Source organism: Tachyglossus aculeatus, chromosome X3, assembly GCF_015852505.1.
Source record: "Tachyglossus aculeatus isolate mTacAcu1 chromosome X3, mTacAcu1.pri, whole genome shotgun sequence".
NCBI lineage: Eukaryota > Metazoa > Chordata > Mammalia > Monotremata > Tachyglossidae > Tachyglossus > Tachyglossus aculeatus.
Genome location: NC_052099.1, coordinates 22840479 through 22854873, shown reverse-complemented (window position 1 = coordinate 22854873; position 14395 = coordinate 22840479). Strand labels below are relative to the sequence as shown.

General features: G+C 45.3%; 1 protein-coding gene across 3 annotated transcripts in view; it reads left to right on the top strand.

Annotated features, from left to right (window-relative positions):
* Positions 1-14395, top strand: part of TRIO (trio Rho guanine nucleotide exchange factor) — a 396910-nt gene that overhangs the window by 216845 nt on the left and 165670 nt on the right. For all 3 annotated transcript variants that reach the window (XM_038770376.1, XM_038770377.1, XM_038770378.1), the window contains one exon: positions 6189-6311. In XM_038770376.1, coding sequence (XP_038626304.1) covers positions 6189-6311 — 123 coding nt within the window. The remainder of the gene's footprint in view (positions 1-6188; positions 6312-14395) is intronic.

The window sequence follows — 14395 nt, the reverse complement described above, 5'->3', positions numbered from 1 at the left end:
TCCTAAAAAAACCCTCTCTTGACCCCACCTCCCCTTCTAGTTATCGCCTTATCTCCTTCCTACCATTCCTTTCCAAATTCCTTGAATGAGTCATCTACACCCGCTGCCTCGAAATCCTCTAGGCCAACTCTCTCCTCGACCCCCTCCAATCTGGCTTCCATCCCCTACATTCCACCGAAACTGCCCTCTCAAAGGTCACCAATGCCCTCCTGCTTGCCAAAACCAATGGCTTCTACTCCATCCTAATCCTCCTGGACCTCACAGCTGCCTTCGACACTGTGGACCACTCCCTTCTCCTCAAAACGCTATCCAACCTTGGCTTCATGGACTCTGTCCTCTCCTGGTTCTCCTTTTATCTCTCCAGCCATTCATTCTCAGTCTCTTTTGCGGGCTCCTCCTCCCCCTCACATCCCCTTACTGTAGGGGTTCCTCAAGGTTCAGTTCTTGGTCCCCTTCTGTTCTCTGTCTAAAGTCACTCACTTGGTGAACTCATTCGCTCCCACTGCTTCAACTATCATCTCTATGCTGATGACACCCAAATCTATATTTCTGGCCCTGCTCTCTCCCTCCCTTCAGGCTTGTGTCTCGTTCTGCCTTCAAGACATCTCCATCTGGATGTCTGCCCGCCATCTAAAACTCAGCATGTCCAAGACTGAACTCCTTATCTTCCCTCCCAAACGTTGCCCTCTCCCTGACTTTCCCATCACTGTTGACGGCACTACCATCCTTCCTGTCTCACAGGCCCACAACCTTGGTGTCATCCTCGACTCCGCTCTCTCGTTCACCCCTCACATCCAATCCGTCACCAAAAACTGTTGCTTTCAGCTCTGCAACATCGCCAAGATCCGCCCTTCCCTCTCCATCCAAACCGCTACCCTGCTGGTTCAATCGCTCATGCTATCCCGACTGGATTACTGCATCAACCTCCTCTCCGATCTCCCATCCTCCTGTCTCTCCCCACTTCAATCTATACTTCACGCCGCTGCCCGGATTGTCTTTGTGCAAAAATGCTCTGGGCATGTTACTTCCCTCCTCAAAAATCTCCAGTGGCTACCAATCAACCTACGCATCAGGCAGAAACTCCTCACTCTTGGCTTCAAGTCCCTCCATCACCTTGCCCACTCCTCCCTCACCTCCCTTCTCTCCTTCTACAGCCCAGCCCGCACCCTCCGCTCCTCTGCCGCTAACCTCCTCACTGTGACTCGTTCTCACCTGTCCCGCCGTCGACCCGAGGTTGTGCTCCAAAATAGACTAAGCTCCTTGTCGACAGGGAACGTGCTGCTTCTCCATTTTGTACTTTTGTAAAATGCATTTGTATCCAGAGGTTGCTCAATACACGCTATTACCATTGTTTCTGAAACAATTGTTTCTGGTTAAGGAAGATTCATATTGCAGTAGTCACAACTTAGTCACTGCAGTGTCTTTCTACCCTGGAGCACACTCTACCCAGACAGAGGAACTTTTCAGGAAGAACCTTCCCTGATTCTTTATCAGTGTTTTAATCAAAACATGTGCAAAACCTGTGTGTTGTGGCAGTACTGACTGTGCCTCACATATATTACAGAAACAACTCCAAAAGCACCAAACTCAAAAGTGCAGAACCTAAGGGACCCTGAGCTGTTAGGGTTGCCAAGTGTAAGCAGGATGAAGTTATTAATAATGATAATAATAATAATAATAATAATAATGGCATTTGTTAAGCACTTACTATGTGCCAGCCACTGTAATACTACTAATCATCATCAATCGTATTTATTGAGTGCTTATTGTGTGCAGAGCACTGTACTAAGCGCTTGGGAAGTACAAATTGGCAACATATGGAGACAGTCCCTACCCAACAGTGGGCTCACAGTCTCAAAGGGGGAGACAAAACCAAACATACTACAAAATAAAATAGAATAGATATGTACAAGTAAAATAAATAAACAAATAGAGTAATAAATATGTACAAACATATATACATATATACAGGTGCTGTGGGGAAGGGAAGGAGGTAAGATGGGGGGGATGGAGAGGGGAATGAGGGGGAGAGGAAGGAAGGAGCTTAGTCTGGGAAGGCCTCCTGGAGGACTAATGATAATAATAGTATTTGGTAAGTGCTCAGGATGTATGAAGCACTGTTCTATGCGCTGGGGTAGATACCGGCTAATCAGGTTGGACATAGTCAGTAGCCCACATGAGCTCACAGTCTTAGTCCCCATTCATTCATTCATTCATTCATTCATTCATTCATTCAATCGTATTTATTGAGCGCTTACTGTGTGCAGAGCACTGTACTATTTTACAGATGAGGTAACTGAGGCCCAGAGAAGTTAAGTAACTTGCCCAAGGTCACACAGCAGACCAGTGGTGGAGCCGAGATTAGAACCCAGGCCCTTTTGACTCCCGGGCCCGTGCTCTCTCCAGTGGGCTGCACTGCAAAAGAGGCACTGCAGAAGATGGCTCTTCCGAAGTCCAGTGGAAATGGTGCCTTCTTGAGCACCAAAGAAACTGCTTGGATGTGCTGACTTTAGTCTGGGTCCCAGACAAGCTCTTTGTGCAGGCCAAACTTGACAGTCTAATTCCATTGATTGACTGATGTTTGGTTTTGTTCTCTGTCTCCCCCTTTTAGACTGTGAACCCACTGTTGGGTAGGGACTGTCTCTATATGTTGCCAATTTGTATTTCCCAAGCGCTTAGTACAGTGCTGTGCACCGGGTTCCTGGCTGAATGGATTGCAGATTCAAGCAAATTTCTTGGGTCCCGCCACAAGATGGCGTTAAGAGGTTTCTTTCTCTCTCTCCTTTTTTTTAAAGACATTTTAAAATCTGTTAAGTGCTTACTATGTGTCAGGCACTGTTCTAAATCCTACGATAGGGTAGGTAATCAGGTCCCGCCTGGGGCTCAGTCTTACTCCCCATTTTACAGATAATAATAATAATAATGATGGCATTTGTTAAGCGCTTACTATGTGCCAAGCACTGTTCTAAGCGCTGGGGAGGTTACAAGGTGATCGGGTTGTCCCACGGGGGGCTCACAGTCTTAATCCCCATTTTCACAGATGAGGGAACTGAGGCCCAGATAAGTTATTATTAATGAAGTGACTTGCCCAAGGTCACACAGCCAACAGGTGTTAGAGTGGGGATTAGAACCCAGGCCCGTCTGGCTCTCAGGCCTTTACTCTAGCCACTAGGCTACACTGCTTTTCTCTCATTCTCTGAGTCTGAAGATGTATCTCCATTTGGCACCCAGGGTGCCCTACACATTGTTCTTCTCATGGGCTTCTGGGACAGACAGACAGACAAGACGGAGGCAAGGGTAGGGAATGTCTCTATTTGGTGCCGAAGTGTACTTTCCAAGTGCTTAGTACAGTGCTGTGCACACAGTAAGTGCTCAATAAATATGATTGAATGAATGAAAAGTGAGGGTGCAGACCACCCCGGGCCTGCCTCCCCCTGACCCGACTGGACCGGCCTGACTGACTTTGACCACTGAGTGCTGAGGGCCAACTTGGGATGGAGCTGCCAAGGCCACTCTGGGCTGGACTCTGACTGTGAGCCCACTGCGAGCCCACTGTGAGCCCTTTTAGACTGTGAGCCCACTGCTGGGTAGGGACTGTCTCTATATGTAAGCGCTCAATAAATACGATTGATGGTGATGATGATGACTCTCCCTTTCCTTCCCAGAGAATGACCAGCTGAACCCTAGGGCAAGTGAGGCCCTTCATCTACTCTGACATTCAGTCTTCAGCTAGTCTGTCCCCTGTCCAGTATGCCACTTGGCACTATTAAGGACAACTTTTTTTTGTTTGTTCTTTCAATTACCTCTGTCTCAGCTACAGTTACAGGGACCTGGGAAAGGCCCCAGAGTAAAGAAAACTCCTACCTCCAATCACGCTGGGTTTCTTTACAAACCCGTGGCCCCAAAGAAGTGTTTACAGTTTCTGTCTTTTGATTTTTTAAATGGATGCTCTACTAAGTTATAATCTTGATGCTGGTGACCGTGTAATTCTGTTTTTTTTTTTTCAAGACTCTAGTTCAGATGATACCAGCACAGTACTAAGGGCTTAGTACCATGCCCTGCACACAGTAAGTGCTCAATAAATACCATCAATTGAGTAGATGGTGGTTCCTGAATGAGTATTTATCCATTTAGATGATGGCTAATAATCTGAATAGCCATTTCTCCCATAGACCCAGGGTCAGCACCCTGGCCTGTGGTCCTGCCTGATTCCCCACAAAGCCGTTTCAACCCCAAATTTCAGTTGGGGGTCCCAGACTTAGCACCCCATTAGCCAAAGAGAACAAGTGTTATCCTTCCCTTAATAATAATGACTTCTGTTAAGAGCTTACTATGTGCCAAGTGCTGTGCTAAATGCTCAGGGTAGATACAGTATAATCAGATTGGATTAAGTCCTTATCCCAAGCGTCCCCTTTGTGGTGTTCCTGATACTTCCACACTACTTACCTCTGTTTTGGTAACATTGTGTTTTTCTGGTCTATCAACTATCCCTCCCACCTCATCTCACTGCTCTCCTACTACAATCCAGCCTGCGTACTTCATTCCTCTGGAGCTAACCTCCTTGCTGTACCTTGATCTCATCTATCTCGCTTCCGACCTCATGCCCACATCCTACCTCTGGCTTGGAATGCCCTCCCTCCTCATATCAGACAGATAATTACTCTCCCCCACTTCAAAGCCTCATTGAAGGCACATCTTCTTCAGGAAGCCTTCCCTAAGTGAGTCTTTCTCTCCTCTTCTCCTACTCCCTTTTGCGCCGCCCATACTAGTTCCCTCATTCATCGTCCCTCCCTTCCCCACAGCCCATATGTATATATCTGATATTTATTTATTTACTTATAGTAATATCTGTCTCCCCCTCTAGACTGTGATCTCACTGTGGGCAGGGAATGTGTCTGATGTTATATTGTACTCTCCCAAATGCTTAGTACAGTGCTTTGCACACAGTAGGTGCTCAATACATACAATTAAATGAATGAATGAACAGGCATGAAAATTGTTTGGAAATGGAAGGGCAGAGTGTTTGATTAAGAGGCACAATTTAGGCTCATACATTAAGAAGCATACATTCCCATCTTTTGCAGTCTACTAATGATCACATGTAATGCTAATAATCACATATTTGATATAGTTTCAAAGGAGATCAGAGTAATTCTGAACTCTTCAAGTACTCTAGCACTCTCTGGCATCGTAATTACTATTAAATTCATAAAGATTCCGAGTTTTCACTAACAGTTAATTAATCAATTAGTGGTATTGAGTGCTTACTGTGGGTAGAGCACAGCAGAAGTGCTTGGGAGAGCACAGAGTTGCACCCAGGGAGCTTATGATCTAGTGAGGAGTTAACAAATGTTAATTGTGTATTTCTTATCCACCCTCTCACCCAACAGGAGAAGAGGTGGGTAAGCAGAGAGTGGATGCCTTTTATGATAATAAAACCATTGTGTTAGAGAAGGAAGTCTTCCATGCTTTTCCCAGGAGCACATAACCCTTCAAAGCATGTTCCGACACTATGTGTTGGGAAGTGTGCCATAGGCTTCAAAGTTCCCCCCTTTTGGTCCTCATTAATCTCATTTAGAGTTCTAGTGCACAGACAGAGGGAGAACTCGAGTTATTAGGTTTTAGCCACCCTCTCCCTGCCCATTGAGAGAGCAGAGTATGCTGGTCAGAGACTTCTTAAGCTGCCTTCTTGGTTTTCCTCTGTTTTACTGAGTTGACTAGCAGAATTAGGACCGGCATCATCTAGTTAGGAGTGGGTCGGGAGAAGTTAGCTATCCCGTCAGTTAGGTGTTAATTTTAGCTATGATTGAATTGGCCAAGTTGTGAAGCTATGAGTTGCTGCACAGTCTGTCAAATTAAATTGGACTTTATTGACTTGACAACCGCTGCTCCATGTAAAATACATGCCGTTTGGCAAATGGCAAGTTTATTCATTATATTATGCCAGCAGGTTTCTGCTTTCAAGGTAAGAGCTGATTAAAATCCTATCTTGGGAAAGCTGACATTGAATGCAATGGAAAAGTGTCTTGTATATTAGTGTCTTGTTACCCAGTCTTCGGTTTCCCTGTGTAATTTGGGTTTTGTTACTCGTATTTTTCCATGGAAGCAAGGCATCTCCTGTGCACGGGCACTGAAGCGGTGATCGGCAGCGTTGCTTCCTTTATAACCTGCTTGTGTTTTTGCCTTAGGTGTTGGATTGGATCGAGAACCATGGAGAAGCTTTTCTGAGCAAACACACTGGAGTTGGAAAATCCCTGCACAGAGCGAGAGCTCTGCAGAAACGTCATGAGGATTTTGAAGAAGTTGCACAGGTGAATGACTCTCTTCCTCCCCTGTTTCTCCCAAACTGTCACCAAGGGAAACTTGGTGGTTGAGAAGCACTGCCCTTCCCAGTGTCAGAGTTCAGAAGAACTCAGCTTGGTGTAGTGGATAGAGCATGGGCCTGGGATTCAGAAGGTCAAGGGTTCTAATCTTTGTGGCCTTGGACAAGTCACTTCACTGCTTTGTGCCTCAGTTACCTCATCTGTAAAGTGGGGATTAAACCGTGAGTCCCATGTGGGACAGGGACTGAGGCCGACCCAATTTGCTTGTATCCACCCCAGCACTTAGTACAATGCCTGGCACATAGTAAGTGCATAACAAATGCCACAATTATTTTTTATTATTATTATTATTAACTCAGACATTTTTAGGAAACGGAAACTGATCCAGGTCCATTACTGTCCTGAGGAAAGGTGATGGTTGTTGATTCTCTCGCACATGATTCCGCCACTCTTCAGGCAACAGAACTGGTGCCCTGAGACTCTTTATGTCACACAAACCTAAGGCCCACAGTAAAGCAAGGCAGCCCCATTTAGGAACCCATATCCACGCCATGCTGTAGACCCCACCATGTGACACGAGGGATCGGGCACACTCAGTCTGCGGTTTAAATGTATAGCTGCTCAGTAAACTCTTCCCCTGAAGTTAATTTGCTAATGCACTGGGGTGGAGGGGGCACAGGAAGAATGGGGAGTGCTACCTGTTGAATTCAAATTGCCAGCTCCCAAACAGTTCCATTCCTCTCCTAGTTTATGTTGCTTGGAAAAGTTACCAAAAGCCACAGCTCTCTAGGGCAGGATGATTTTACTAGTCTATAGGTGCAGCCTGAAAGAGGAGATTTACTGATGAAACGGGTGGAAGTTTTATAGAATAAATGGCCTAGAAACCACGGGTTGACCATTAACAAATTAAATACCCAATATGGTACTTGGCACAGAAAGTGCTTAATAAATATGGTAGGGTACTGAAAAATTGCTATAGATACTGAGAAAAAAAATCAATGCATGTTTTATAATGGCTTTGATTAATGAATGTTTTTATAAGAATAGCAAGGATAGCTTGGAAGATAATGGGGAGGCTGTAAATTCAGAACGTTAGAAAATTGGTCAAGAACCGAGTATAGATTTCTTATGTTTTGTGTAGTTTTTTTTTTTAATTCGGATTTGAACTTGTACATGGTTCTTTTGGTTTGTGACTGTTCTTGTTAAGTGTTTTTTTGGTTTTTTGTTTTTTGTTTTTTGTTTTAATTTTTGGTTTTGTTTCAGGTAGTGAGTTGTTTTTCCAATACCCAAAATTCACAGTACTGTCTAGTTTGGAAGGCCCAGAGCTTCAGTGTCCTGGGGCTACTAGAGAAAAAAGAGTGTTATAATAAATGAGCGAGCTTTTGTTCCTAATTTTAAATGAGGAACCACGGTCTGGTTACAGTGGTTCCCTTTGATGTATTTTTTACAATTATCCTGTATGTATGTAAAGAAAAGGAGGTGCCTTCATTTCGTACTCTCCACCCTTATTTCTTTGCTCCATTAAAACCCTGCCTCCTTCTGCTGTTAATAATTGCAGTTTTGCTGGAGTTTTCCTTCAGACCAGATTCTAGGCAGCTTCCTCACCTGGACTGGAGGAGTTCTCTCTATTCTTTCTCCTGGGCAAACGTACACTCACTCTCCCTTGGAAAAGAAACTGAATTTTTCATAGCACCAATGCCTTTTAGGGTCCTGAGGCTGTGGAACTCAACTTCCCTTTTTCTGTGTAAGATTCTGTTCGTTTTTTACATCGATTTGCCTTGCAGTTAACTTACTCAGGCTGCCTTCCAACCATTAACTTGAGACTTAAGTGTGGCCTGCAGAACAGTGCCTCTTGGGTGCCAGTGAAAGGACATGCTAGGCATAACTTTTCCATTACAAAATGGGAGGAAAACTCCCCAGAGGAATTGCAGAAAATTACTGCCAGTATTAACCTTTGATTCATTGACAAATTTCCATTGAAATTAGGTGTTCTGGAGGGACTACTGAAAAGTTAGAAGCAAGGCAGCTGAAACTCCCCACTAAAGAACTCGAAGATAAGTCATTTTCTTAAGATGGTAGTGTTTACTGAGCACCCACCTGATGAAGTGCAATGTACTAGGCACTTGAGAAGTACAGAAAAACAAAGTGACACTTTCCGTGCCCACAAGAAGTTTACATTTTAATGGGGGAGACAAACATACAAATATTTTTCAGCTAGAGAAGTTAAAACCAAGTAAATAAAATGGGTATATCTATACGAGTGCCAAGAAGGTTGTAAATAAGTTTCTAGGTGTTAGACGTAGTTGAAGGGATGCTGTAGCTCAGGGGACTAAGAAATTAATTGGTGAAAGCTTGTTGGTGGAAGTGGAATTTTGATAGGGTTGAATTGTGATGCTCCTTAGTCCTGATGCATTTACTTGAAATAGTACCTCAGCCAGTCCTGACAGCATTTCTTCTGTCTGCCTTATTTATTGAGCGCTCACTGTGTGCAGAGTAATAATAATAATAGTATTTATTAAGCACTTACTATGTGCCAGACACTGTATTATACTAAGGTCTTGAGAGAGTACAATTTAATAAGGAGAAAATGTCCCTGCCCTCAGTCAAGCAGACTGTAGCAAACTTTTTTGTTATGGTATTTGCTTTACCATAAAAAAAAAGTTCACTGCAAGCTAATCAGGTCGGATGTAGCCCCTGTCCCCACATGGGTCTCACAGTCTTAATCCCCATTTTACAGATGAGGAAACTGAGAAACAGAGGAGTTAAGTGACTTTCCTAAGGTCACAGAGTAGACAAGTGAAAGAGCCAGGATTAGAACCCAGGCCCTTCTGACTCTCAGGACAGTGCTCTATCTACTAGGCCACACTACTTCTTAACTATAACAAATACAAATAACTCCATGCTGCAGCTTGCTAGGAAGACCAGAGGAAATAAAAGAGGTGTCCTTTATCTTTTCCTCAGCCGTATCATTCTTTCATTCATTCATTGTCGTATTTATTGAGCGCTTACTGTGTGCAGAGCACTGTATTAAGCGCTTGGGAAGTACAAGTTTGCAACATATAGAGACGGTCCTTACCCAACAGCGGCCCCACAGTCCAGAAGGGGGAGACAGACAACAAAACAAAACATATAAACCAAATAAAATAAATAGAATGAATATGTACAAGTAAAATAAATAAATAGAGTAACAAATATGTACAAACATATATACATATATACAGGTGCTGTGGGGAGGGGAAAGAGGTAAGGTGGGGGGATAGGGGAGGGGGAGGAAGGCGAGAGGAAGGAGGGGGCTCAGTCTGGGAAGGCCTCCTGGAAGAGGTGAGCTCTCAGTAGGGCTTTGAAGGGAGGAAGAGAGCTAGCTTGGCGGATGTGCGGAGGGAAGGCATTCCAGGCCAGGGGGAGGATGTGGGCCGGGGGTCGACAGCGGGACAGGCAAGAACAAGGCACAGTGAGGAGGTTAGCGACAGAGGAACGGAGGGTGCGTGCTGGGCTGTAGAAGGAGAGAAGGGAGGTGAGGTAGGAGGGGGCAAGGAGGGGGTAGAGAGCCTTGAAGCCGAGGGTGAGGAGTTTTTGCCTGATGTGTAGGTTGATTGGTAGCCAGTGGAGATTTTTGAAGAGGGGAGTAACATACCCAGAGCGTTTCTACACAAAGACCATCCGGGCAGCGGCATGAAGTATGGATTGAAGTGGGGAGAGACAGGAGGATGGGAGATCGGAGAGGAGGCTGATGCAGTAATCCAGTCGGGATAGGATGAGAGATTGAACAAGTAGGGTAGCGGTTTGAGTGGAGAGGAAAGGGTGATGTTGCGGAGGTGAGACCGGCAGGATTTGCTGATGGATTGGATGTGAGGAGTGAATGAAAGAGCAGAGTCGAGGATGACACCAAAGTTGCGGGCTTGTGAGATGGGAAGGATGGTAGTGCCGTCAACAGTGATGGGAAAGTCAGGGAGAGAGCAGGGTTTGGGAGGGAAGATAAGGAGTTCAGTCTTGGACATGTTGAGTTTTAGATGGCGGGCAGACAGCCAGATGGAGATGTCTTGAAGGCAGGAGGAGACATGAGCCTGAAGGGAGGGAGAGAGAGCAGGGCCAGAAATGTAGATTTGGGTGTCATCAGCATAGAGATGCTAGTTGAAGCCGTGGGAGCGAATGAGTTCACCAAGTGAGTGACTTTATATAGAGAACAGAAGGGGACCAAGAACTGACCCTGGAGGAACCCCTACAGTAAGGGGATGTGAGGGGGAGGAGGAGCCCGCAAAAGAGACTGAGAATGAACGGCTGGAGAGAAAAGAGAACCAGGAGAGGACGGAGTCTGTGAAGCCAAGGTTGGATAGCGTATTGAGAAGGGAGTGGTCCACAGTGTCGAAGGCAGCTGAGAGGTTGAGGAGGATTAGGATAGAGTAGGAGCCGTTAGTTTTTGCAAGCAGGAGGTCATTGGTGACCTTTGAGAGGGCAGTTTCCGTAGAATGTAGGGGACGGAAGCCAGATTGGAGGGGGTTGAGGAGAGAGTTGGCCTAGAGGATTTTGAGGCAGCGGATGTAGACGACTCATTCAAGGAGTTTGGAAAGGAATGGTAGGAGGGAGATAGGGCAATAACTAGAAGGGGAGGTGGAGTCAAGAGAGGGGTTTTTTTAGGATGGGGGAGACGTGGAAATGTTTGAAGGCAGAGGGGAAGGAACCAGTGGAGAGTGAACGGTTGAAGATGGAAGTTAAGGAGGGGAGGAGGGATGGGGTGAGAGATTTCATAAGATGAGAGGGAATGGGGTCAGAAGCACAAATGGCCAGAGTTGCACTTGAGAGGAGGGAGGAGATCTCATCTGAATTAGGCTGCTGACATGATGGTTGAAACCTAAAGTGCATGGAAAAGAAAGATAGAGGGGTGTTCTCTGGATCTCAGGAAGCCCACTCCCCACTGGCAGCTGTGTTCTGAGAGGAAGTCCTCTTTGGGCTGCATCAGCTGATGCTGCATCATTTTGGACCAGCTGAACTAGAAAGGCGGGCCAGGTTGTAAAAAAGATGAACTTGTGCCTCTCCTCCTCCCTGCTTGTGTTTTTTATGTTTCTTTGTTCTTTTTTTTATTAAAGCTTTTATGTGTGATAATATTTTGAGCTGCATGAGATAATGGTGCTCAGATGACTAAAGAGCTCTTGTTTTATTAAGACATGGGTGGTGTATGGAGGCTGTCTAGACACAGTGGCCTGAGTCTCAAGCAGGATAATATTTGTATTTACAGCGCCATTCATCAGAAGTACCATTTACCATTTAGCACCATTTACCAATAGGAAAATAACATTATTTTTTCTTTAGAAGGGAAATCAATGACTCCTACCAAACTTTCCATCTTGCCCGCCAACCCTTTGCATGTTGCGGTCGGCATTTGCACTCAGTTCTGCCATAATACGGGTTTTTGCTATGCGTTTTGACTAGTGTTGTTAGCGAATGTTTGTCTGATAGTGTGAGGTGGTTTGGCTGCAGAGAGAACCCTGTGGTGTCAGAAGAAATGGCTCGTGAGTATGCATATAAAGACAGCTCTGGACACAGATCATGCTACAGTGTGACCTTGTCTTAATGTCGAGTTTTGCAGAAGAGCACTTCCATTTATTCATTTTATTCATTCAGTCGTATTTACTGAGCGCTTATTGTGTGCAAAGAGCTGTACTAAACGCGTGGGAGAGTACACTCTTAACAATAAACTGACACATTCTCTGCCCATATCTAGCTCACACTTTATAAGAGAATATGGAGTTCTTGTGTTAAAGGTTTTTAAGCCTTATGTTGGGGTGTGTATTTGTTGCTGAACCTGACTAATGAAGCCTGCCCCTGTAGGAACCTGCAAGATAATATTTTCCTCAAAGATCTGCTTGTGAGCTAATGCAGCCTTGCAAAGCTTAGGTTTCTTTAAGACCCTGTGAGAGCTTGACTTTGGGGAATAAAAATATCCTTTCTGACATCTGCGAAAGGATTCACTCTGAGCTTTGAAGCAGTTCAAGACTTTGCAAAATTGCCTTTGCTTTTTAAAACCTCCAGCTATTATATTTTCTAACAAATTTGCCCCAGTTAATCAGTGGTATTTTTTGAACCAAAACCTGCCAGTCTCAGCTCCGCAACATTGCCAAGGTCCGCCCTTTCCTCTCCATCCAAACTGCTACCCTGCTCATTCAAGCTCTCATCCTATCCCGTCTGGACTACTGCACCAGCCTTCTCTCTGATCTCCCATCCTCGTGTCTCTCTCCACTTCAATCCATACTTCATGCTGCTGCCCGGATTATCTTTGTCCAGAAACGCTCTGGGCATATTACTCCCCTCCTCAAAAATCTCCAGTGGCTACCAATCAATCTGCGCATCAGGCAGAAACTCCTCACCCTGGGCTTCAAGGCTCTCCATCACCTCGCCCCCTCCTACCTCACCTCCCTTCTCTCCTTCTACTGCCCAGCCCGCACCCTCCGCTCCTCCACCGCTAATCTCCTCACTGTACCTCGTTCTCGCCTGTCCCGCCGTCGACCCCCGGCCCACGTCATCCCCCGGGCCTGGAATGCCCTCCCTCTGCCCCTCCACCAAGCTAGCTCTCTTCCTCCCTTCAAGGCCCTGCTGAGAGCTCACCTCCTCCAGGAGGCCTTCCCAGACTGAGCCCCTTCCTTCCTCTCCCCCTCGTCCCCCTCTCCATCCCCCCATCTTACCCCCTTCCCTTCCCCACAGCACCTGTATATATGTATATATGGTTGTACATATTTATTACTCTATTTATTTATTTATTTATTTATTTATTTTACTTGTACATTTCTATCCTATTTATTTTATTTTGTTGGTATGTTTGGTTCTGTTCTCTGTCTCCCCCTTTTAGACTGTGAGCCCACTGTTGGGTAGGGACTGTCTCTATGTGTTGCCAATTTGTACTTCCCAAGCTCTTAGTACAGTGCTCTGCACATAGTAAGCGCTCAATAAATACGATTGATTGATTGATTGAACACTTACTGGTAGGAGAGTGCTAAGTGCTTGGAGAGGGGAATCGAAAGAGGTGGTAGACATAATAATAATAAGAATAATGATGGCATATATTTATTAAGCGCTTACTATGTGCAAAGCACTGTTCTAAGCACTGGGGAGGTTACAAGGTGATCAGGCTGTCCCACGGGGGGGGGCTCACAATCTTAATCCCTATTTTACAGATGAGGGAACTGAGGCCCAGAGAAGTTAAGTGACTTGCCCAAAGTCACACAGCTGACAATTGGTAGAGCCGGGATTTGAACCCATGACCTCTGACTCTAAAGCCCGTGCTCTTTCCACTGAGCCACGCTGCTTCTCTGTGTTCCCTGCCCACAAGGAGTTTACAATCTAAAGGGGAGACAGACATTAAAATAAAGTATTCAATCTGTAAGTTGTGTTTATTGAGCAGTTACTGTGCACAATACTTTACTAAGCACTCGGGGGACTACAGTATAACAGAGTTGGTAGACATATTTCTTATCCACAAGGAGCTTACAGCCTAGGGGGGATAAATTACAGGTGGATATGTACATAAGTGTGGTGGAGCTGAGGGTGGGGTGAATACCAAGTGCTTAAAGGGTAGAGATCCAGTGCATGGACAACATAGAAGGTGGAAGGAGTAGGGGAAATAAAGGCCTTTTGGAGGAGATTTGATAAGACTTTGAAGATGGGGAGATGGTGGTCTGTCAGATATGAAGTGAAGGGAGTTTTCAGCCCAGAAGGAGAACACCGGCTAGGGGTCAGAAGCAGGAGACAAAATCAAGGAACAGCTAATAGATGGATGTTAGAGGAGTGAAGTGTGTGGACTGGGTTGCTATATGAAATCAGTGAAGTATGGTAGTAGGGGGCGGGATAATTGAGTGCCTTAAAAGCCAATGTTAGTAGCTTAGGTTTGATGTGGACATCCACTGGAGGTTCTTGAGAAATGGGGAGACATGGACTGAAGGTTGTTTAGAAAAATGATCCAGGCAGCCAAGTGAAGTATTGACTTGATTGGGGCAGAAACAGGAGACAGGGAGGTCAGCACCGAGGCTAATGAGGGATAGGTTAAGTGTTTGTTAAGTAAAAAAAAAAAGTAGTTTGTTGAT